Consider the following 26,600-nt stretch of genomic DNA (forward strand, 5'->3'; position numbering starts at 1 on the left):
CATAGGCACTGCGTGACTTTTTTTTGCATATTGAGCGAGTCTTCTTTGTATCTGTCTACTAAAAATGCCCATGCTGCGCAAAATCTTTGTTAACAGGTCGATGCAATAGAGTAGTCGTAACCCAAATTCAAATATGTATGCTCCTATTCCCATTTCAAAGTTACTCGTACCCTGTAGTACTAATGTAGGCCTACAATGTTTTTTACAATAATACTGTAATCAACAGTAAATGTTTGTCTTTTATCAATAGTACAGTAATGATCTACATGCTACTTATTACTATTGGTTTGATCACATATATGAATAACTTTAGTTGGTAAGAAATATTACAAAAGTAATACAATACTATATCCACTCAATTTCTCAAATGTATGAATTAATGTGCCACTTACAAAAATCTAATGGTAAATCATAGAACACAGCTTTCAATCTCTTGAAGTAATGCCGATAACAGTACAATACTTCAAATACTGTGTATGTGCCATTTTAACCTATTATCTATCCCCACTGCAATTCCTTGGTGCAGCACTTCACTAAAAGTACTAAAGAAAAATATCCCTATACAGCAATCAGTAAGTTAAACATTCTATTCTTACTTTGAACATGTGGTGATTGCCAGGTGAGAGTTATTCCTGCCAAAGAATTTTGTCTCAACAGTAAAATCGAAAGCTGGCACTGGTGGGTAGTCAATCTGAGGCTCGTAATCAACACCATAACTGTAGTCCAACTGTACCAATGCCTGGCCAGATCCATGGCCTACAACGCTGATATGTCCCCAAATATTCTCAAGCTTTAATGAAATAAGAAAATGTGCAACAGCATTAGTGAGGTTAGCTTCCAAGAAAATTGCTGTCAAGAAAACCTTATTATAACTGGTATTTCATTAACAAATGAATAAAAAGATGAATGCAGTAATTGCAACTCAAATTCCTGTTTAAGTACATACCAAACAGTTTAAGATACAGATAAGGATTACTTAAAATATAACTTATTTTGTCATTTACTAATTTTCTTTAATCAAAGCCATAATGAGGTACCTCATATGTTCTCATAGAAGCTAAATCAAAGGAATTTCCAAGATGAAGATCCACCGTGAAGTTAGGATTGGCGGAGTGTTCCAGGATGATCCTCATGTCGGTGACATCACGCAGTCGAGCTCGGTATGAATATTCAACCAAAGCTTCCATAGCAGCAACACTGTCCTGCAAAAATTAAGGAAACAAGATGTTGATAAAATACACTTGCCTTCACGTAGGTGCATGAAGATCCTTACATTAGGACAAAGTAAAACATTTATCTTTATATTTATCCTTCATCACAAAACAAAAATTCTAACACAGATATCATTAAATATACAAAATTAGCTAGTGAAGATAACTAATAGATTCACTTTTATTGCTGAACATAGAGAAAGGATAATATAGTATTTATTGTTGTACATTAATGGCTTCTGAGTTTTCTGAGCTAGAGTTCTATGACATGACATAAATTAAGCTTACATGTAAGGAGAGGCTTAAACAGTTTTGCATCATGTATTCTCCTTTTTGTGACGAACATAACTGAACATATTGTTAGAAAGTTCTTCACAGATAAACTTAAATTTTCAACAAATTTCAACTAATATCTATGTCACTCATCAAGTCAATATAGCAAGAAGCACGAGAATATATGAATGAAAGTTACCCATTCAAAGAAATTCCCACTTTCTCAAATCCAATGACAAAAAATAAATAAATAATTCATGATACGAAAGATATAATCAATCCCTTGCAAGAGAGAAAAGAATATGTCAGACTTTCAACCATCAAAGTACATTTATGTCTATGTAGAATTTCTCCATTCCCTAACCAGAAAGCTCTATGTTCCCTTGGGTAACAACTTGAACTTTACCTTGCTCTTAATTTTCACCTCACTAAGAAATCATAATTTGGTAAAACTTTATGAGTCTAGAATTGTGACTCAGCAGTTAACTTATCATAACAGGAAAAACTAACCAGGGTGGAAATGAGGCCTCCATCAAGTTCCCGCATGACAGCGAGAAATCTAACAATGTTCTCTTGAATAATGCCAATACCATCACGAGCAAGGTACACAAGGAGGGCATAAGCTGTCGTCTCTACAGCATGGGCATCCCACTTTTGATCATCTTTTGGCAGGATGTATGGTCTCTGGCTGTCCTCATATGCCAGTGGGTTGAAACTCACCGGTTCGCGAGACCAATACACTCTATTGCCTGATGGGAAAGTACAAAATTCTTACTGAAAAAAATTATTGTGGTTTAATTTTCAGAAAACCCTGCAAGGTCTAAAGGATAAGATATCATACTTTGAATTATAGCCTATCTTTCTATGATGAGAATTCACATTTACAACACTGAAGAGGACTAAATGTTTGTGCATATAGGACCACATGCAAAAGGCTAGTTAATAGAAATATTTTGTTGAGAAATAGGTGGAACGTATAAAGTCCTTGCATGCCTGTCATGCTTTCTCTGTGCTCATCAGTATCTATGCTTTTCAATGGAAACGACAATTATTTTCATAACCTACCTGGTGTTACTTCTCCTTGTAACGTACCTGAAGTTTTTCTCCCTTGTAACATTAAAGAAAAAGACAAGTTCTCATGAAGCTATCCTTTTTTTCCTACTTCCATTAAAACATCAAATTAATTGCTGAATAAGTACAATTAACATATCTATTAAATTGTTGATTTAATATCCTAGCACACTACTGTAAATAGGGTCACGAAAGTTCTCTCAAGCTCTTTCTACAGGTTTCATCATGAACTATTTTATACAGTATTCTATTCAGAGCTGATTTTTTTTTTTTTTCAAATTCATTGCACCAGTAAACACTGATGCTTCACTTATTATGTGGCACTACTAACAGGAAAACATACATTCTCATTTAATCATTCTTTTCCAGATTATATTTTGGAATTGAGAGGAACATATACCTTTTAATGAGAGTAAAGTCTGGCTTTCCTCCAAGAATATTTTTTGAACAAGAGAAAGAGAGAGAGAGAGAGCCTTACCATCTTCCCTACGCATATTATGAAGTTTAATGTAGGCCGATTCCTTCTGGAGAGAGTCTGCTTTAGTGAGTGCCCAAGCAACCAGTGCAACATCATAAGGATCACCCAAGCTATCAAGCTCTTTTTCAAGGTAGCTGGAAAGAAAATCATGCTAAAATATGAGAATGAAATTAGCAATATGGAGTCTACCCAAACCCTAACTTCAAAATAAAAATCACTGCTTCTTTTATTCTATATTGTTTCAAGCTTCCACTACTCAGAGGGAGCTCTGTCACTCGGCCTGTCATCATGAAAGTTTTGATTTCAAGCACGGGCTAGGAAATGACACTTAATAGCCATACCCGTAAATGACCTTTTTATTACACTTCAATTACAGAATAAAGACCACTTCCCTGGAAAGAATTTTTACTACTACATACTATGCACTTGATATTTTGTCATTTACCAATATAATTATTTATGATTTTTGAGGTTACATAATACAGTATACTTTAAAAAAAAACCTTAGAATATTTGAAGTAATGAAATACAATGTGAAACAAGATTTTCTCCTTTAATTCATGGTTTTTCAAATATATTACAAAACTTAGACATTTACTTTCTTGACTTGCATGTTGAGAATCAGTGCAGAATAATAGAACAAAAAATGACATCTATTTTCCAAATTATCATGGAGTTAGTACACAGAATTGTAATCAGGCCATGTTTGTTGTAGAGAATCTTTTGCAAAGGAAATGAAAATGAATTTACTAATATATTTTTTAATAAAATTAATTTGAAACTTGGTGTAAAGAAGCAGGGCAAATTAAACAAAAAATATAGTTCAACCCCTATACATTGGAGATTTTTTTATAAGTAATTTTACTATTAAATACACCATATCAATAATTCAAATATTTTTAGCAACCACTTTTGTAGAGAATGTGTTAAAAAAGAAAGAGGAAGTAAGTAGGAGCTTTACCTAACTGCTCTCTCTTTGGCTAAACTTGTCCTTCTCCGAAGACCACCCTGAAGGCTCGGTTGGATATCAACCAAAGCCAACACAACTTGTGACGTCAGAGATACGTTTTTATATCCGTCTCGCTCCAACTGCTTTGCTGGCTGTTAATCAGATGAATTCAAAACATTATTAGGAACTAATCTGGCTGGAAAAATCTATGACACATGCAAACAATGGTAAAGAAACAAATCTAATTTAATCTGATCTGTGCAGAAAAATATTTACAATAATGACACCTATTCCCAAATTTACTCTGGGGGACTCAATAATCCCAGATTGCACTGTTCAGTAACCAGTTACAGTAGATATATCATTTTAGTACTAAACATGTTATTTTTATTAATAAAATAAATTTTTGAATATACTTACCCCGTGATCATATAGCTGCAACTCTGTTGCTCGACAGAAAAACCTACGGTCAAAATACGCCAGCGATCGCTATGCAGGTGGGGGTGTACATCAACAGCGCCATCTGTCGAGCAGGTACTTAGTACTCCAAGTAAACAAGAACCAATTTTCTCCTCGGTCCACTGGGTCTCTATTGGGGAGGAAGGGAGGGTCCTTTAATATATGATCACCGGGTAAGTATATTCAAAAATTTATTTTATTAATAAAAATAACATTTTTCAATATTAAACTTAGCCGGTGATCATATAGCTGATTCACACCCAGGGGGGTGGGTAGAGACCAGCATTACATGTTTACATTATTATGAGCTAAGTATTTTGTATTTCATTTTAGCAGTTATTCAAAATAACAAACATAAAATAAATAAGTACCTGGTAAGGAAGTCGACTTGAACAATTACTCTGCCTTTTTAAGTACGTCTTCCTTACGGAGCCTCGCGATCCTCTTAGGATGCTGAGCGACCCCTAGGATCTGAAGTATCAAGGGTTGCAACCCATACAACAGGACCTCATCAAAACCTCTAATCTAGGCGCTTCTCAAGAAATGACTTTGACCACCCGCCAAATCAAGTAGGATGCGAAAGGCTTCTTAGCCTTCCGGACAACCCAAAAACAATAATAAAACATTTCAAGAGAAAGATTAAAAAGGTTATGGAATTAGGGAATTGTAGTGGTTGAGCCCTCGCCCACTACTGCACTCGTTGCTACGAATGGTCCCAGAGTGTAGCAGTTCTCGTAAAGAGACTGGACATTCTTAAGATAAAAAGACGCGAACACTGATTTGCTTTTCCAATAGGTTGCGTCGATTATACTTTGCAGAGATCTATTTTGTTTAAAGGCCACGGAAGTTGCGACAGCTCTAACTTCGTGAGTCCTTACCTTCAGCAAAGCTTGGTCTTCCTCATTCAGATGGGAATGAGCTTCTCGTATTAACAGTCTGATAAAATAGGATAAAGCATTCTTTGACATAGGCAAAGATGGATTCTTAACTGAACACCATAAAGCTTCAGACGGGCCTCGTAAAGGATTTTAAATAGAACTTAAGAGCTCTTACAGGACATAAGACTCTTTCTAGTTCATTTCCAACCATACGATAAGTTTGGAATATCGAACGATATTGGTCAAGGCCGAGAAGGCAGCTCGTGTTTGGCTAGAAAACCAAGTTGTAGAACATGTAGCCGTTTCGGATGAGAATCCGATGTTCTTGCTGAAGGCATGAATCTCACTGACTCTTTTAGCTGTGGCTAAGCATATCAGGAAAAGAGTCTTAAAGGTGAGATCTTTCAGGGAGGCTGATTGTAGCGGTTCGAACCTGTCTGACATAAGGAATCTTAGTACCACGTCTAAATTCCGACCAGGTGTAACCAAACGACGCTCCTTCGTGGTCTCAAAAGACTTAAGGAGGTCCTGTAGATCTTTATTATTGGAAAGATCTAAGCCTCTGTGACGGAAGACTGATGCCAACATGCTTCTGTAACCCTTGATAGTGGGAGCTGAAAGAGATCGTTCTTTCCTCAGATATAAGAGAAAGTCAGCTATTTGAGTTACAGAGGTACTGGTCGAGGATACGGATACTGACTTGCACCAGTTTCGGAAGATTTCCCACTTCGATTGGTAGACTCTAAGGGTGGATGTTCTCCTTGCTCTAGCAATCGCTCTGGTTGCCTCCTTCGAAAAGCCTCTAGCTCTCGAGAGTCTTTCGATAGTCTGAAGGCAGTCAGACGAAGAGCGTGGAGGCCTTGGTGTACCTTCTTTACGCGTGGCTGACGTAGAAGGTCCACCCTTAGGGGAAGTGTTCTGGGAACGTCTACTAGCCATCGAAGTACCTCGGTGAGCCATTCTCTCGCGGGCCAGAGGGAAGCAACTAGCGTCAACCTTGTCCCTTCGTGAGAGGCGAACTTCTGCAGCACCTTGTTGACAATCTTGAACGGAGGGAATGCATATAGATCTAGATGTGACCAATCTAGTAGAAAGGCATCTATATGAACTGCTGCTGGGTCCGGGATTGGTGAGCAAAATATTGGGAGCCTCTTGGTCATCGAGGTTGCGAAGAGATCTATGGTTGGCTGGCCCCAGGTGGCCCAAAGTCTCTTGCATACATCCTTGTGGAGGGTCCATTCTGTTGGAATTATTTGTCCCTTCCGACTGAGACAATCTGCCATGACATTCAAGTTGCCTTGGATGAACCTCGTTACTAGTGAAATGTCTAGACCTTTTGACCAGGTGAGGAGGTCCCTTGCGATCTCGTACAATGTCAGAGAGTAGGTCCCTCCTTGCTTGGAGATGTACGCCAAAGCCGTGGTGTTGTCCGAGTTCACCTCCACCACTTTGCCTTGAAGGAGAGACCTGAAGCTTCTCCAGGTCAGACGTACTGCCAGTAGCTTCTTGCAGTTGAAATGCATTGTCCTTTGACTCGAGTTCCATAATCCCGAGCATTCCCTACCGTCTAATGTCGCACCCCAGCCTACGTCCGATGCGTCCGAGAAGAGAACGTGGTTGGGAGTCTGAACAGTCAGGGGAAGACCCTCTCTAAGGTTGATATAGTCCTTTCACCAAGTCAGACAAGACTTTATCTTTCCGGAAACCGGGATCGAGACCGCTTCTAGTGTCTTGTCCTTTTTCCAGTGAAAAGCTAGATGGTATAGAAGAGGACGGAGGTGTAGTCTTCCTAGTGACACAAATTGATCCACGGACGACAGTGTCCCTACCAGACTCATCCACAGCCTGACTGGGCAGCGTTCCTTCTTCAGCATCTTCTGGATGGATAGCAGGGCTGGGGGTTGATCGTCTTGTTCAGCAACGTCCTCATCAGAGGGTTCCTCATCCGAAACTGATGAGGAAACGGCAACGGAGTGGGCAACGTCTGACTCGCTGAATCCGGTCGCACTGGTGGATGCGTGACGGAGCCGGACGCAATATCATGGCACTGCTGCACAGTCTGTGAACTGTCAACAACCATGGGTGCGCGAGGAAGTACAGCGTCAACCCGAAACTGTCTAGACTGTCTGGGTTGTGCAGTCAACACCCTACCGGGTTGCTGAGGTTGACGCACTGCGTCACAACAAGTCACCTCTGCTGGTTGTTGAACGTCTTCCTAGTGACACACTGAACGTCAACAACCACCTCCGAGCGTCGCTTAACGTCAACGTGCGACTGGCAACCCACACTGGGTCGCATCGGTGGAGGAACCACCTCAACTGGCAGACGCGAGCAGGATACCTCAGCGTCAACAGGGCGCACAACCAACCGGTTGGAAGGTTGTTGGCCAGAAGGTTCTTCTCCGTATTTAAGTCCTCTATCAAGGACACAAGCTTGGACTGCATGTCTTGCAGCAAAGCCCATTTAGGGTCTACGGGAGCAGGTGTGGCAACAGACGGGGTTAGCGACTGAGGCGGAACCATTTACCATCCCTGGAAGCCTTGTTATGTGTGACATAATAATACAGCAAAACTTCAAAGGCTCGACAAAAGTTGAGAAGTTGACCTGTAAACAACTTGGAGCGTCTCCTGGCTAGGCGCCAGGGCGAGTCTACCAGAATTGAGAAGTCTATCTGGGCAGAGGCATGAACTCCCAAGCCGAGAACTTCTCTCGTGTCCTATCAGACTCTCGCTCTATAAGCCAGTTTAAAAGAAGGGAAATCAAAGGCTGTATCCCTAAAACTCTTCCTGGTGCAAAAACCAGTCGCCTAGCCAACGTAACGCTCTCTAGGAGAGCGAGAGAGCACTAGCTTAACAACAACGGCTTCGAAGTAGCTAGGCCTAGTGTAAGTTCTGACGTTAGGCGAACGAGGAGCAGCAGTTACAAGATCCGGACGAAGATCCTTAAAAAATCATCATGATTTAATTAAAGTCCATAGGAGGCTAAGCAGCTTAAGGCTCCTCTCCAAATGACAGAGTCCTCAAAGGAATATCAGTAGGAGGGAGAACAGCACTTTCTCATCTACAGGAACCTTGTCCGATAAAAGCTAGGTTATCTCAGTGAGTCTCTCACTGGTGCATTAGCAGCAGACCAGAAGGCAACGTCATGTAACTGCTTGACAGTCTGTGAACTGTCAACAACTGAACTGTCAACCACAACAGGTGCGTGAGGACATACAGTGTTCACTCGAGACTGCTTTGACTGTCTATACTGAGCAGTCAAAACAACTCTAGAATGCGGAGGTTGACGCACCGCGTCAAAACAAAACAACTTAGGTTGTTGTTGTAACTCGCGAACGTCAACGGAGGGTTCCGTGCGTCGCTGAACGTCAACATGCGGCTGGCAGGGTACACTGCGCATGGGTGGCGGGACTCTCACAGCTGGAGTGCGGGAGAAGGTAGCCTCAGCGTCAACTGAACGCACTACCGTGGTTGGTTGTAGGCTAACGGGTGCAGCGTCAACCTTCTCCGCACGAAAGTCCTGCATTAAAGATGTTAACTGTGTCTGCATGGTCTGCAGCAAAGACCACTTAGGGTCTACAGTAGCAGGTGCGGCAACAGACGGTGTTACTGCCTGTTGCGGTACCGCTTTGCCTCTCTTAGGAGGTGAGCAGTCGTCGGAAGACTGCAGCGAGTCCGAACTGACCCAGTGGCTACAACTGGGCCGTTAGACTTGCGCGGAAGAGACCGACTTGCGCTTAATAAGCTGCGAGACCTTGGTCCATGGTTTCTTACGAGAAACCTCTTCCGCAGACGAGAAGTAAATGGGCTCTCTCGTCTTTGTGTGGGTGGGGCGATCTTGGGTAGATACGCCCGAAACCAAGGAGGGAAACGTCTGTTCGTTGATCAAGGCCTGACGAACTCATAAGTCGTTCGACATTACTTCTCCCCTGGGCTTGGGAGCTTGCAAGAGGTCCCGGACTAGGTGAACGACAGGCACGAACAGACGAACCCTCGGACGCAACACTGTAACACTTTGCGCATATCACTTTATCACTTCGATTTTCTGTTTTGCACTTATTTCACTGAAATCGAAACTTTTACTGATTTCTACCTGAAACACGCAATTCTACCCTTCATTAAAAGGTAGTAATTGCGAAAACAGTCGTATAATGCAGCTCATTAATACTAGCAAAAACAGAAAACATATATAAAGATAAAGAATTCAGTGGCTGGGAAAGAGACTAAACACTAGTTCAAATAAACTACGTTTACAATCTCTCACCGCACATAGCCTGGGGACAAGAATAAAACCCTAGAAACGTTTTACCTTCTTCCCCGTACAGCGACTAGGGAGGAGAGTAACACGAGAACAACGTTACCCGCTTGAGCGGAACGTTTTTCCTCCTCTCTCTCCCTCCGTCTCTATCTCTCTCTCTCTTTCTCTCTTGATTTCGCACCTGAGAGAAGAGCCCAATTATATATCGTCAAAAAAAACATGTTATTTGGCTAAAGGAAAAAACTGAAAGGTTTTCCAAATAAAAAGTTCCTTTAATTTAGAATTTAAACCATTTAAGCTAAGAAAGAATGAACGAAACGTCAGAATCGATTTACTCTTACTGCAAAGTGAAACCGTGAAACACTCTCTCTCTATCGTAACGATAGAGCGCATGTTGAACGTCCTGAACGTCAACAACTGCGTAGTCTAAAAAACTAAACGTTAGTTCATCTTTGAAAACAGTACGAAGACTATCAAAGAAATTCTTTCATAAAACATTAAATTTAAAAAGTTTTAAATTCTTTAAAGGCTAAATACGATATAACGGGCTCAACGTTGATTAACTACGGTTCCAAGTTAGGACCGCCTACTATCAGGAAAGGTCGCATATAAACAAAACATAAAAATTTATTTTTATATGTTTATAATAAATGGAAAGTTAATCGAAGAGGCCTAATAAAGGCGGAGAGATATAAAATATATAGATCTATAACGTGTTAAGCAAAATTACTAAAAACCTAAACACACTTCCGTCTAAGGGAAGGGTCGGCCATTTAAAAGTGAAAGAGAGTCCATACTCTCTTTGTCACCATAATTAAATCTATCCAAAACGAGTTCAAGTTTTGAGATGAAGATAAAACCCCTGCATAGCGAAAGCTCAAAACTAGAATAGTGTACTTCACCAAATAGTTGTGAAAACAAATCCAGTTAGTAACAGCGTATTAGTAGGTCTTGCCGGTAGCCCGACAGAGAAAAAATTGGTTCTTGTTTACTTGGAGTACTAAGTACCTGCTCGACAGATGGCGCTGTTGATGTACACCCCCACCTGCATAGCGATCGCTGGCGTATTTTGACCGTAGGTTTTTCTGTCGAGCAACAGAGTTGCAGCTATATGATCACCGGCTAAGTTTAATATTGAAAATTGAGAATTTACTACAACATTTCCATCCTTTAAAGATAAAAAATCTATCAACTGTTTCCTAAGAATACATGAAGACAGTTCTGCAGATTTACACCAAAGAGTAAAGAGAACAAATGATATCTGATACCGATCTTTATGACTTCATACTACGATACCTCTAGAGAAAACGGATGATGGCATTGGAAAAATACCTTCACAAATGAAGGATGCGTGTAAGAGAATAAAGAAACCAGAGAAAATATAAAAGACTTTACAAAAAGAGGTAATACTGCTTTATGTTACATGAACATTTATGCATTCCGACCATCAATAGAATAAAATTGTGAAGATTTTCTACAACAGTCACATAAAATCCAACAATCCTATAAAACACAAAATTCTAATATCTGATGAAATCTGGATAAAATTTCTAGAGGAAAATATCTATGATAAAAAATTCTCAAATCAAACGAAAAATTTAGGTAAAAATAAAAGTACTGGAATTAAGTGTAAAATATGAAACAAAAAATTATAGAATCAACTGAAAACAATCTTTCAAAATTGAATTCTAAAATTAAGAGAAAAATTCTAGCCACAGAAAAAGGTGAATTAAAAGGGGAAAATTTTAGGCATTGTAAACAATATTATAAAATCTGAGCAAAATATGTGGAAGAATTACTTTAAGGAGCTCATTAATACTTACAGTAGGATTAGATTTAGAATCCAGAGGATGAGTATAGTTGGGAGTCTCAGAGAAGGATCCAAGGTCATTCTGATACTCCAAGATCCATTCTGTTGCTGACTGAATGACCAAAGGATCTATATAGATGAGGTTCTCCCAGTCCTGTTCAGATAATGGTGGATATTGATTGTTATGAACATAGATGAAAATAGTTCATCAATTTTAAGAGATGAGCATCATGATGGGAGTCTGTCTATCGCACAAATAATAAAATTATCGTACTGGCTACAGTTAGATAAATTATTCAGTCAGTAGTTTAAAAAATCAACCAATTACCGTAATCACCTAACAAAAAATCCCTTAATTAGGATACTAACATTGGCTAGTTGGTGACAATGTTTTCGCAAGTACCTGTTATACATACTCGATTAAAGTTGCAAAAAATTGTTACAGTCTGTGAAACTATAAGTACTGTAGTGCAATATTATTGCAGAATCTTATTATCTTTAGAATAATCCTTCAAATAAACTGGATGACTTAACAATAAATATGCTTCAATAATAAAATTGAAGAAACTGAAATAAAGTAAATGAAATCCAATGAAATCCATGTACTTGGGATTAAATAGCGTTAAGCCAAAACATTATAATTTCCCTCCAGAAACATTGTTAAAATGTTCTAATTTTCTGTTCATACAGTACTCCATACAGAAAAAAAATTCCTAATCTCTTTCCGTCTCTAATACGCAAATCAACACTAAAAAAATACCGGTGAATATTGCATTTACCTGGAAATTGGCAAGCAAAAGGGTCCTCAGTGAATAAGCTGTAAGCCAGACACTTGGCTCTGATTCAGGCCACATCCTGAAAGCTCCGTTAGAATCTTGGTATCTTGCTAGAGCTGCATAGTGGACATTCACAGCTGTTAAGACCTGATTTGCCAAACACAATAAAGAGTTTAGTGTTATAGCCTAAAAGTATTTAAATACCAGTCTACTATACATAATCTACAAACTAGGTTTTGTTGCAGATATTCTGAATGAAACATAAAACTACCTGAATTATCATATTGAAATTTCTGTTTTCCTAATGATGAATGTGAGCAAATTAATTCCCCAACTTCTCTGAATATCAGTCACAACACGACTTCAAATCTTCATAAATTAAAGATTAAATTAACTAAATTTGCACAATAAATTTAAATTAAATGATGCATAAGTGTGATTAGTAATGACACTTGAAATAGTAAAGCTGCTTGAATTGATATCAAGGAGAACCTTACTTTATAAGTCAATCCTGGCTCTATTTGATTGGTCAGTCGAAGATAATGCAATGACCACAAATTGGCAGCAAAATTGAAAGCTGCTGTCTCAGCTCCCATCATTTCTAAACCCAGGAGAGAATCTGACCCAACTGGAATTTCTGGAAAGGCTGGACCTACCACGTCGCCTAGAAAAAAAAGAATAACATATTCTTTTATCAAGATTTAGGTACAAAATCAAGAACCAGGAATTACAGTAATATCTAATACATCTTATGTGAAAATTGACTGTAACTTGAATTGTTATTATATAATCACAGTGTCATATATCTAGGAATGAATGAATATAACTGCATGCATTTTACAGAAAATCAGTTGCACTGTATATATATATTTGTAAAACTTCCTTTCAGAATTGAGTTGAAGGTGCAGAAATATTTTATTTGAGAAATATACGATATATAAAATTACCTGTAATTGAAATATGACCTGAGGGTGTGTCATATATATAACGTCTTCTGAGAGAATATGGAATGAGAGGAGACTCGTCTAACTGGATATCCAGAAAGTCATACACTACAGCACGATTTTTAAGATCTAATAAGATGGATGTATGTTTGCCAATGATAACACCCTGGATGGAAGATTGGTACGTTAACTAGCATCAGCATGGTTCACAGAAAATAGAAAGGTCAAATAAAATATCAAATTTAAATTTTTCTTATCAAATTAACAAATTAGGTCATGAAAATTTGAAATAATCAATCTTTGGTATTTGGATCTCAAGAAAGGCTTTAATATGCACCATAAGAATATAAAATATATGAAATTAAAGCATTTCAACAGGCAAAGAATATGAATATCTATGACTGAAATACAATACATTAGGTCCTTGGTTTACAACAGAAATCTGTTCCTACAGTGCATGTTGAATTTCAAAAACAAGTCGTAACATATATAAATACAGTAATGTACATAAGTACCGAAGAAATCCACCCTTTAACCTAATGCATTACAGTATACCAAAGTCATAATCTAGGACATACAATCACTATAGCATTGAAATAATTAGAACCAAAAAAACAAGAACATGGATATACTGTAAATATACAGCTAAATGAAACAAAACAGTAAAATAATACAGCTCCGTATCTTTACACGTGTGGTTAGATTGTATCCTGGAAGGAGGATACTGAAGAGGCAAGAGAACCTGCAGAAGGTGCTGGAAATACTGGAGCAGGCATGTCTAAATAACCTGCAGAAGGTGATGGAGATAATGGGGCAGTTAAGCCAGGAGCACTTGCAGAAGGTGATGGAGATATTACTGGGGCAAGTGAGTCTGGATAACCTGCAGAGGGTGCAGGGGGTACTGTGGCTGGCAAGCTTGGAGAACCTTCACAAGATTCTAGTGATACTACTGAACCGGTGATTCAGGAAACCTGCAGAAGGTGTTGGATATATTTGGGAAGGCAAGTCCGGAGAACCTGCTGAAGGTACTGGAAATCATGGGGCTGGTAAGTAATGATTGAAAGACCTGTATAATGCAAAGAATCAGTTGAGTAGATGTTATAGGATCTGTTGCATGAATCTCTACCTGCTTTCCAGCCTAGTTTTGAAATTTCCCCTCCTCTTTTCCTCCAAGATCTTTTAATATACCAGGAAATCCATGACTCCTTGGTAGACTTTATTATACCTCTGTGTTTGGGTACCTAGCATCAAACTTTGCTAACCCATGCTGTATCAGGGAAAAACCTTCAGACAAGTCCTTGGTTGTAAATCTCTTGGGCTCTGGGGTTGTTATATCTTTCACCCATTCTTCAATTATCTGCTTCTCAAGCTGAATGAGATCCTCAGCAAATAACTTCGCTACATGAGAGCAAGTAGCTTTATGACATCAGCATTCACCTCCACATCAACCTGCCAACGTAGTTCAACAACCTTCTTATTGACAGTCAATTATCTTTTCAAAGCCAAAATAATCAGTCACAAACAAGCCAGAATGGTGCAGCAATGGCAACTATAGGATTCTTGTTCACTGTTTTCTTGGCTATTAGTCTGCTGCACTGATGCAAACTAGTTTAACCATTCATAACGACAAAAATACCTGAAGTCGAGATACAATTTCTTAATAGCGGATGCAAGATGAATCATATCCATGAAACGTCACAAGACAAGATCGTCTTAATTCGCGAACCTACTTTACATTACAGTGCAGTGCATAAAATCATAAACTCTATACTGTACATCATAACATACACCCAGTACAATGCTGTACAGTATTGTACTTTTAGCACCTAGATTTGTAGTACAGTATAAGTAAGTAGGTCTTCGAGTCAAGAAGAAAATCCCTTCTTACAATGCGTTGTACGTCGATTTTCGTTGTAAGTAGGAATTTATACAATTAACATACTCTATGTACATACATAAGTAAAAACATACATACATATTGTATACATATACTGTATGCTTTAAAAAAAGAAAATAATCCCCTAACATTCATAAATTACTGTACCATATACATACAAATACTTATACAGTGGTGTACCTACACTAAAACAGTGCTAGGAGCTAATAAATATAAGAATTCCTTACTTTTATTCCTCTGGTTGCAAGTGGTGGAGAGACAGGCTTATTGGGAGGAGGATGTGAAAGAGGCTGGAGAAGTTTAGTCTTCTGAATCACCATATGGTTCACTTAGATATGCTGTTGTTTCTAGTTGTTCAACCAGAGCACCAATAACTTTTCCATATCAGTCACGAGACTACTGTGTTGTTTGGTAATAATGGTCGATTTCATACAGGCAGATCTTTTAATAAGCTCATCACGGATAAAGGTTACGTATCTTTATCCTTAACTATTATCGCAACCTTGGAACGATTAAGGCCTAACGCATAACCTATGTTCGTAAGAGACTCTCCTTTTCGTTTCATTTTACTCTGTCACTTTTAGTTCCATCATAACGGTTTTCCTCTTCTTAAATGCATTCCCATAAGAAGATTCTTCTTAAACTTTCCAGAAATGATGCAAAGCAGAAAAAGACACAAAAATATACAGAAGAAACAGCACCGAAATCCAGAATACATATCGTAAACAAAGATAGTGAACTAATGCTAAAGTGACGCGTAATGCACTACTCTGTAGCTAGGCGATGGTGTTAGATGCTCTCAGCATCACCTAGTAGCTTGTTATATTAATGAACCAAACATTGTAACTCAAAATTGAGTTATAATGATTTTTAGGTACCTTTTGGGAGCACTTTTGTAACAGGAAATCGTTGTAATTTAAGACCGTCATAAACCAAGGACCTCATTAGAATAAAAAAGACATTCACAGACATTTTTAGGAGCCAGGGTTAAAGGAAATACTCTACAGTAGTAATTCCATAAAATACTATTGTATAAAAAAGGAATAAATATTAAGATATCTTACCTCTGGTACAACCTCAATTGTAATAGAGTGTTCATCCTTCTGCATCATGGTAGAACCCTTTACTGTTACGTCAATAGTTCCCACTCTAGTGAACACAATTGGGATGTGAACATCAAGGGATTGGCCAGCCTCCAACTGAAGAAAATGACAAATAAAAAATTAATAAAATGTATTTGATGTTAGCTGAACAATAACAATATTATTAGTAATAACATCATCAACAACAACAATATCGATAATAACAATATGTGATACTTTGATAATCTTATAATTAGTTATTCACAGCATTTTTAATTCACATATAATTATCTGATACGACAAATGCATTGTCAGCACTACTCAAAATCCTAGAAAAGATTGCATTTTCATATAACATAACCTATTTTCTTAGTTAAAGCAAAATGAGACCTTTATCAGAAGCCTCTCTGGAAGTTGTAGTAGACACATAGACAATATACAGTATAGATACGCTATTTAGATACTAATATAGTAACGGTTTAATTCACAATAGTACAGCGGCATAGCAGACCAATTGTTCAAATTGGTCTAAAAGCACCAAAATTGGCACACATGTAGATTAATATATTCTAAACATTTTTGGATATGGAGGCATTCAAGATTAGCCCTTAGGAAGATATGGCGGCCATTGTTCAAAATGGCCGCCATTTAACATTAGCGTCATTACATAGACTTCATTATGTGTCGTTAGTTTGGTGCTAGATGGGCCAAAATTCCCTTTTTTTACATCAGAATTAACATCAATAAATGTTTAACAGATATTTAGATGAATCTTCTCAAAAATGGCCCCCAAACTGGCCGCCATTTTGTGGAAAAAGTGGACATTTGATGAAGATTTCAATACTCAATGACATAATACCTCTAATAACCAGTACCTGATTTCAGGAACACACTTTAATTGCTCAAGTTGCTTTTTTATTTCAAATTGCTGGCAAAACTGCTAGTCAAAATAATACACAGAGTACGGGAAGTTTACAGTATGGTCAGATTGTAGTTATATAGTCGACCAAAAGCCCAGTCTCTAGGCACAGTACTTGTGTAATCCTGCAGTACATACATGTAATACAATAACGTAGATTTTGCCACACTATGTTAATTATGATTCCGAACTTTTCAAATCTGGTCACCAGAATTATGAATGTCTACAGATCATAATGTTGGTTAGCAAGTTTTCTGTCCCAATCTACTGGCATTCGCCTTCACAGAAACATAGACCAGTGCATTGCAGTGAAGCGTTCTTGCACTTGCAGCGGTTTTTGCAGCCTTTCTTGCATCCGCAAGACACCAGCTCATAGCAGGCCTTGGATGCCTCAGGGAGTGTGGTCCAGAGTGGTGTGTAGAGCCCATCATCACTCCGATGCCAGCCCCAGTCTGTTGGTGGAGGGAGCACGGGCGTTGGTACCAATGCCTGGCCCCAGACATGACCACCCTGAAGGGCAGATCTCTTCACATGCTGCTCCAGAGCAGCGTAGGTTGGCGGGATGTTCTGAACAGAGTTCGTCTTTGCAAAGAGCTGCTTTCTCGCCTTGTTGACGTCCTTGCATTTGCTTGTGCGGTCATACAGGAGTATGACAAACCTCTCGATGACATGCATTGTATCCTCTTGGATGCTTGTGGGTGCATTTGCCAGACTCAGCAGGGCATCAGTGAGTTCTGGCAGCGTGTTCCATGTTGCCCAGGCAGATTTCTTCCCATGTCCGACGAAGGCTGACACAGTATCACACCCTGTGATGGCATGAAACATTGGAAGAGCACATGCCTTCTCTGGACCAAGGGAGGAAGCTATTTCATGGGCTGCAATGTAGCGGTAGTTCTTGCCTGTCCCAAAGGCTACCCAGAGTTCGTCTCCAGCTGGTAGTTTCTGGACTACCATCACTGCTAGGACCACGACGTCACTGTCTACTGTTCGAACCTGTATCTGGTGGTGACCATGTTGTGCAGCATGTGCTACATGTAGCATCATGCGGGTGTCTGCCTCTTCTTGGTTGCATGGTGCGAGTGAGTTGACATCCTCTTGCTGTGGAACACAGATCACCTGCTCCCCATCAGTGACGACCAGTTCCTTGCCTTCTTCTTGAAAGGACTCTGCAAGCATGGTGGAGAGGTAGCTGAAGAGCTCCACTTTGTTGCTATCAACTCGCAGGAAACTTTGCCAATTTCCTGGTATGACTGCTGAGTCGACAACACGCCGACGTACTCCCTTTCCACGCTGTTCTCTGGTTGATGCCTTCAGGGAATCTGCTCTGTAGCTGTCCCACACAAGGTCAAGACGTGATACATGTTGGAAACGTTGTACAACGTATGGGATGAACACTTGCTGTGCATATTCCTCGAACGTGTTGGCAGTACCCGGCTTCAACATCTGTACGATTACTGCTCCATCGAGGACAACAGCAGTGACAGTAGGAGCTTCAAACTGAGGCTCAGCATGGCCTTCAAGGCACACCAGCAAGTCACTCTTGCTCCCTAGGTACAGTCTCCCTCCGTCAGATAAAGCTGGAGGGCATTGCTGATTTTCATGCCTGAAGAACTCTTCTAGATTCCCATCACGGGTCTGGCAGCCGATATATAATCGTGCGAAGAGCGCAACATCATTCTTCAGAGATTTGACCTGTTCTTTTCCTTTGGGTATATTGGGTCCTCTCTTGGTCGCAAACAGTGGTAGCTTGTTCCGGTGGATTGCCACCTCAATGGACTTGGTTCTGTCCACGATGCATTCCTTTGAGAATGCTTCAAACTGGTCTTGGCCAATCTGCTTGGCGTTACGGACTGTTTCTATGACTGCAGGGTCTGCGATCTCCTTTGTGTCGAGCACCAGCAAGTCCTGACTGTCCTCCTCGAAAGGGTTGCCCAGCTCTTCAATGACGGCCACGAGTGAGCGCACATCTCTGGCAAAAGTGTTCTGCACACTTGGTGTCTCTTCGTGGTGACGTGTCTCCTCTTGATCGTGTGGATGCAGATTGAAGTCGTCAAATTCCACAATCACTCTAGCAACCTCCGGTCCGGCAACCATCCAGCGCCTCAGTGCAGTTGGATTGTCTGTCGCCTCAACACCTTGTCCTTCATCTAGTCTCTGTAACTGAACAGTTCTTGGCAGTTCTCCGAGTTCATCAAATTTGACCAAGTTTGCAGCCATTGTCGTGTATCCACTCCCAGGGTCTCGGCGTTTAGACAGTACTGGGCAGACAAGTGACTCTGTTGTCTCCTCTTGACATACAAGACACAGCTTCCAGTTTGTCTCAGGAGGTGTTGTGGGAGTACGTTGCTCAAAAGTATCGACCAGTTGGAACTTCTTTGCCATGGCTGCAGTCTGGAACAACGCGTCTCTGATGTCAGGTGGTGCTGCTGCTGCCTCACCTGCAAAGACACAAAACACCACCATGTTACCACAAGTTACTACTACAAGCACCATGACTATCAACACTATACTATTACTGCAGCCGCCGTCACTGCCACCAACGCTGCCGCTGCAAAGTAAAATTCATTTTCTTGTGAAATGGTAGCCAAATTATTTGGTAAGCACAGAAGTATGTGTAATTGTACAATACTTATCACCTCTAGCACACTTATCACCTTTAGCATCCACAAAAAGACAAATTATGGTACATATTCAATGACGCTAACGGTAAATAGCGGCCATTTTGAAAAATGGCCGCCAAATGTGCTACGGGGAGAATCTTGAATGCCTCCATATCCAAAATTGTTCAGAATGTATTAATCCACATGTGTGCCAATTTTGGTGCTTTTAGAACAATTTGAACAATTGGTTTCATATTTCTTACTATGCCGCTGGGCTACAAGGAATTCTAATACAATGTACTGTAATTTGTTTGTTAGTTTGTGTATTTGAAAAAACTATGGAAATTACATTAAACTTTTTACATATCTTATTTAACATCCTTATAATCTATACAGGGTTATTCTCCTTGTTTGTACATACAACTGCTATGTTTGATAACATTTGCACTGTAGTTCTAATATATCATATCGAGCCTTCTATTTACTGTATCAGAATACTGAAGCTATTTTCAAAACAATCTGCATTACCTATCAGTTGGATAAAACCCCGATACTCAAAACCAAATATCCCGAAAATCTGTCACATTTTCATTATTTGTTATTATATTATAATCACTGTTATCAATGATACTATTATTATTATATTACCATTAACATTATTACATTACTATTATTAATATTATTATAATTTTTATTATGTTGATACTATTCATTTTTGTTGTAGAGTATTAATGCAAGGAACCCAGATTTAGTTACAATGCACAATGCTGTATACCATTAGGATTTTAGGAGGTCTTGAGTTAATATATACATATATACTGCAACTATGATATTAATGCAGTATATAATAGAATGGCAATATTGTACTATTTCTTCTTCTGTGTAAACATTTCTATTGATATGTTTTAAATGTCCTCTGCCTCTTATACTTGTTGCATAAGTGTTAATTCAATTTGCCCAATTATAATATAGTAAGCAAGCCTTCATAGAATGAAATGGTTGTTTGTAAGAAAATTGATATACTGTATATGTGTAGGCTACTGCATAAATAAATAAATGACTGAATACAAAGACAATTTAAGGCTTAGAATGTGTAAGTGTTCAATAAGAAAACTAATACAATCTTAACTAAAAAATAACTGAAAAACATTTCCCTGATAACTTGAAAATTCTTTGAGATTAAAATTAATCATCCAAATATAATCTATCTTGTTTCATCAATTGGGTCTAACACAACATAAGTGAGGCCGGGTGGAAAAATGGCAAAATTATGTTTTATATCTTATAATAAATGTTATCTATGCAATATAAACAAATAATTAATTGCATAAAGGTAATTACAGTACCAAAGATGTTATGATAATACAGTATTTCTTGAAGGGGCTACAATATATCTTAAACTTAAAATATCTAGTTAGTCATGACTACTCTTTTGAATATTGATATCATTGGTATCAGAAAACCTTTTCTACTCACCCAAACCATGTGCTGGTGATCACCAGCAGAGGTTCTTGGAGCGTAAGAGTTGATGAATCCATTTTTTTCCACTAGGACCGACCGATAATCTTCAGAGTCTGGGAGAGTGATCAAGATTCCTACTTTACTCAGGTGGAAGTTGAAGACACATGCCCTAAGACCTACTTGTTCCCACTGGCGTACAACTTTAGGTCCTTCTAGGGTGATCATGAATGGTCCGGCCGAATCAAACTAAGGAAGCAAATACTGTGTCAGTTGTTTTAAAAGAGAACACATAAAGAAATGTTTATATCACAATAATTTATAGAATGTGCCATTTTCATAGTGTACTTTAATTCAGTAAGCAGTGTTTCATACAAAGGTTACTTGAGCTTCCAATAAGTGTGTAATATATTGTAGTATCAAATTGTAAGATTGAAGTATTTTTGATTGCCACTGTTGCTAATCTTTTTATCTCTTCAAAATTTCATTAGCTCAAAGAAATTATTACCTGTATCTTTTCTTGCAGTAAACCTAGCCCCTTCTCTTTGCCAACAGCAAACATAGACAACACCCAGTTTTGTGGTCTCTTTGGAATTGGGAAGACTTGAATCTCAGATCCCTCCTTGCGTATATTCTGCCATGCCCAATCACCATCACCTGGATCGTAGAAACGATGGATACGACTAATGCGATGCAGATGGAAATCCCTCAGTGGATCCACTTTGATAGGGCCTGCAAATAGCAATAAAAGAAATGGTATATTAAGTATGTGATGCCCAACATAAAACTTTACATATGTCTGCTGATTAACATGAATTTTGTTTACTAAACAACTACAGTATATTTGATCTTGCTCTTTCCCATAAAAAATGAAGACAACTGCATGTTTCATCGGCGCCCACTCGTGTCCGAGTATTGGGTTTTGTCGTTAGCCATCAGCCTCCTATCTATCTATGGGGTGGGTGCTTATGTCTGATTAGACTGCATGTTTATATAATAAATATATACTGTATAGACATATAAATATAAATATGTTATTTTTATTAATAAAATAAATTTTTGAATATACTTACCCGATAATCATGTAGCTGTCAACTCCGTTGCCCGACAGAATTCTATGGAGGGATACGCCAGCTATCACAATACTAGAAGGGGGTGTATTTACCAGCGCCACCTGTGGCCAGGTACTCAAGTACTTCTTGTTGACACCTCCTCAATTATTCCTCGGTCCACTGGTTCTCTATGGGGAGGAAGGGAGGGTCGATTAAATCATGATTATCGGGTAAGTATATTCAAAAATTTATTTTATTAATAAAAATAACATTTTTCAATATTAAACTTACCCGATAATCATGTAGCTGATTCACACCCAGGGGGGTGGGTGAAAACCAGTGTACAAGATTAAAGGATAGCTAAGTATCCCATATTTCATATAATCAGTTATCCACAATAACAATGAAATAATAAGTACCTGGTAAGGAAGTCGACTTGAACCGTTACTCTGCCTTTAATAAGATCGTCTTCCTTACTGAGCGCAGCGTTCCTCTTGGGAGGCTGAATCAACTCAAAGGTGCTAAAGTATACAGGGCTGCAACCCATACTAAAGGACCTCATCACAACCTTTAACCTTGGCGCTTCTCAAGAAAGAATTGACCACCCGCCAAATCAACAAGGATGTGGAAGGCTTCTTAGCCGACCGTACAACCCATAAAAAGTATTCAAGAGAAAGGTTAAAAAGTTATGGGATTATGGGAATGTAGTGGCTGAGCCCTCGCCTACTACTGCATTCGTTGCTACGAATGGACCCAGGGTGTAGCAGTACTCGTAAAGAGACTGGACATCTTTGAGATAGAATGATGCGAACACTGACTTGTTTCTCCAATAGGTTGCATCCATAACACTCTGCAGAGAACGGTTCTGTTTGAAGGCCACTGAAGTAGCCACAGCTCTCACTTCATGTGTCCTTACCTTCAGCAAAGCAAGGTCTTCTTCCTTCAGATGAGAATTTGCTTCTCTAATCAGAAGCCTGATGTAGTAAGAAACTGAGTTCTTAGACATTGGTAGAGAAGGCTTCTTGATAGCACACCATAAGGCTTCTGATTGTCCTCGTAATGGTTTTGACCTTCTTAGATAGTACTTAAGAGCTCTAACTGGGCAAAGTACTCTCTCCAGTTCGTTCCCCACCATGTTGGACAGGCTTGGGATCTCGAACGACTTAGGCCAAGGACGGGAAGGAAGCTCGTTTTTAGCCAAAAAACCGAGCTGCAAGGAACATGTAGCCGTTTCAGATGTGAAACCTATGTTCCTGCTGAAGGCGTGGATCTCACTTACTCTTTTACCTGTTGCTAAGCACACGAGGAAAAGAGTTTTTAATGTGAGGTCCTTAAAAGAGGCTGATTGGAGCGGTTCAAATCCTGATGACATTAGGAACCTTAGGACCACGTCTAGATTCCAGCCTGGAGTGGACAACCGACGTTCCTTTGAGGTCTCAAAAGACCTAAGGAGGTCCTGTAGATCTTTGTTGGAGGAAAGATCCAAGCCTCTGTGGCGGAAAACCGCTGCCAACAAACTTCTGTAACCCTTGATCGTAGGAGCTGATAGGGATCTTACGTTCCTTAGATGTAACAGGAAGTCAGCAATCTGGGTTACATTGGTACTGGTTGAGGAAAACTGCATTGGCCTTGCACCAGCTTCGGAAGACTTCCCATTAAGACTGATAGACTCTGAGAGTGGATGTCGTCCTTGCTCTGGCAATCGCTCTGGCTGCCTCCTTCGAAAAGCCTCTAGCTCTTGAGAGTCTTTCGATAGTCTGAAGGCAGTCAGACGAAGAGCGTGGAGGTTGGGTGTACCTTCTTTACGTGAGGTTGACGCAGAAGGTCCACTCTAGGAGGAAGAGTCCTGGGAACGTCGACCAGCCATTGCAGTACCTCAGTGAACCATTCTCTCGCGGGCCAGAGGGGAGCAACCAACGTCAGCCGTGTCCCTTTGTGAGAGGCGAACTTCTGAAGTACCCTGTTGACAATCTTGAACGGCGGGAATGCATACAGGTTGAGATGGGACCAATCCAGCAGAAAGGCATCCACGCGAACTGCTGCTGGGTCTGGAATCGGAGAACAATACAAGAGGAGCCTCTTGGTCATCGAGGTAGCGAATAGATCTATGGTTGGCTGACCCCACAGGGCCCAAAGTCTGCTGCAAACATTCTTGTGAAGGGTCCACTCTGTGGGGAAGACCTGACCCTTCCGGCTGAGGCGATCTGCCATGACATTCATATCGCCCTGAATGAGCCTCGTTACCAGCGTGAGCTTTCGATCTTTTGACCAAATGAGGAGGTCCCTTGCGATCTCGAACAACTTCCTCGAATGAGTCCCTCCCTGCTTGGAGATGTAAGCCAAGGCTGTGGTGTAGTCGGAGTTCACCTCCACCACCTTGTTAAGCTGGAGGGACTTGAAGTTTATCAAGGCCAAATGAACTGCCAACCACTCCTTGCAATAGATGTGAAGTGTCCTTTGCTCCTGATTCCATGTTCCCGAGCATTCCTGTCCGTCCAGTGTCGCACCCCACCCCGTGTCCGATGCGTCCGAGAAGAGACGGTGGTCGGAGGTCTGAACAGCCAAAGGTAGACCTTCCTTGAGAAGAATGCTGTTCTTCCACCACGTTAGAGTAGACCTCATCTCTTCGGAAACAGGAACTGAGCCCGTCTCTAGCGTCATGTCCTTTATCCAGTGAGCAGCTAGATGATACTGAAGGGGGCGGAGGTGGAGTCTCCCTAACTCGATGAACAGGGCCAGCGATGAAAGTGTCCCTGTTAGACTCATCCACTGCCTGACTAAGCATCGGTTCCTTCTCAGCATGCTCTGGATGCATTCTAGGGCTTGGAAGATCCTTGGGGCCGACGGACAAGTCCGAAAAGCTCGACTCTGAAGATCCATACCCAAGGAGACAATGGTCTGGGATGGAACGAGCTGAGACTCCTCAAAATTGACCAGGAGGCCCAGTTCCTTGGTCAGATCCATAGTCCATTTGAAAATCTCCAGACAGCGACGACTTGAGGGAGCTCTTAAAAGCCAGTCGTCTGACGGAGCCGGACACAAGATCATGATACTGCTGCACAGTCTGTAAACTGTCAATCATGGGCAAGCGAGGAAGTACAGTGACAACCCGAATCTGTCTAGACTGTCTGGGTCGTACAGACAACTCCTTAACGGGTTGCTGAGGTTGCCGCTCTGCGTCACAACAAGTCCCTTCTGTTGGTTGTTGAACGTCTTCCCCGTGACACATTGACTCCGTAAACAAAAAATCCTCTAACAAGGACTAAGCTTGGACTGCATGTCATGCAACACAGCTCAAGGTCTATGGGAGCAGGTGTGGTAACAGACGGGATTAGCGGCTGAAGTGTAACCATTACCTTCCCTGTAAGCATGTTATGCTTAAATAAAAGTCCATAAGAGGTTATGCAGCTAAAGGCTCCCTCCAAATGACAGAGTCCTCAAGGGAATATCAGAAGGAGGGAGAAAAGAACTTTCTCATCTACAGGGACCTTATCCTAGAAAAGCTAAGTTCTCTGAGTGAGGGTTCACTGGTGCAAAGCAGCAGACTAGAAGGCAACGTTATGAAACTGCTTGACAGTCTAGTGAGTTGGCAACAACCCAAGATGTGTTGAGAAGCATGCGGTAAGGTATGCAGAGCATGATGTATGCAGAGTATGCTGTATGCAGAGCATGCTGTATGTAGAGCATGTTGTATGCAGAGCATGCTGAATGCAGAGCATGCTGTATGCAGAGCATGTTGTATGCAGAGCATGCTGAATGCAGAGCATGCTGAATGCTGAGCATGTAGTAAGCAGAGCCTGCTGTAAGCAGAGCCTGCTGAAAGGAAAGCAGAGCGTGTGCATGGCGTTTAACATTTCTCAGAAATTCCATGACCAGTGCTAGAGTGCTTTATGCATGCTTGCATGGGGTTTAAACCATGGTATGCTGAACAGCAGAGTCAGAACGAGCTGGAACAACAATAGTGTGGTTTCCTCTTCAAGACTCCGATGAGGGAACACCTGAGGCTCAGTCTGCAAAGGCTGAATAAAAGACAAGCAGAAGGAAGGCGCATGGGTGGAGGAGGCTGACTCCTAGCATGAGTGGTTGAACCCAAGGGTTGCGCTTGCTGAGCGGTTGGCGGAAGCGGAGTAGCAAGTTCCAGTTCCTGTGGTGTGAGCGGAGCGCGATGAGGAAGAGGCTGCGCAGAACAAGGTAAATGTCTCGCAAGCTGAGGCTCCTGAGGCGCAAGGCTAAGGTGTTGTGGTGCTTGCCTTATGGAGGGTTGAGCTCGCTGCAGCAAGAGCTGAGGAAACTGACTCATGGACGGGAAAGGTTGTTGTACCTCAACCGAGTGTTGCATCACTGGTGGAGCAGCAAGTGGAGGCGGAGGAAGAGAGGTATAATCCTCCTGATCCCAATGTAAAGGTTGCCTTAAGAAAGGCGGAGGCTGAACACCACAGGGAACAGCAAACTCAGCACGTGTCTCAACATCGTACGCCTGGCAGGT

The 26,600-nt window shown here is 40.5% G+C and overlaps 1 protein-coding gene across 1 annotated transcript in view; it reads right to left on the reverse strand.

Moving 5' to 3' along the window:
- Positions 1-26,600, reverse strand: part of LOC137642728 (CD109 antigen-like) — a 231,099-nt gene that overhangs the window by 37,168 nt on the left and 167,331 nt on the right. Inside the window, exons 17-28 of the mRNA XM_068375553.1 lie at positions 21,571-21,794; positions 21,081-21,311; positions 16,068-16,202; positions 13,110-13,272; positions 12,660-12,826; positions 12,166-12,309; positions 11,400-11,540; positions 3,995-4,134; positions 3,034-3,167; positions 1,995-2,233; positions 1,038-1,202; positions 597-790 (exon numbers count right to left, since the gene is read on the reverse strand). Coding sequence (XP_068231654.1) covers positions 597-790; positions 1,038-1,202; positions 1,995-2,233; positions 3,034-3,167; positions 3,995-4,134; positions 11,400-11,540; positions 12,166-12,309; positions 12,660-12,826; positions 13,110-13,272; positions 16,068-16,202; positions 21,081-21,311; positions 21,571-21,794 — 2,077 coding nt within the window. The remainder of the gene's footprint in view (positions 1-596; positions 791-1,037; positions 1,203-1,994; positions 2,234-3,033; positions 3,168-3,994; positions 4,135-11,399; positions 11,541-12,165; positions 12,310-12,659; positions 12,827-13,109; positions 13,273-16,067; positions 16,203-21,080; positions 21,312-21,570; positions 21,795-26,600) is intronic.

This window comes from Palaemon carinicauda, chromosome 6 (genome assembly GCF_036898095.1).
Source record: "Palaemon carinicauda isolate YSFRI2023 chromosome 6, ASM3689809v2, whole genome shotgun sequence".
Taxonomy (NCBI): domain Eukaryota; kingdom Metazoa; phylum Arthropoda; class Malacostraca; order Decapoda; family Palaemonidae; genus Palaemon; species Palaemon carinicauda.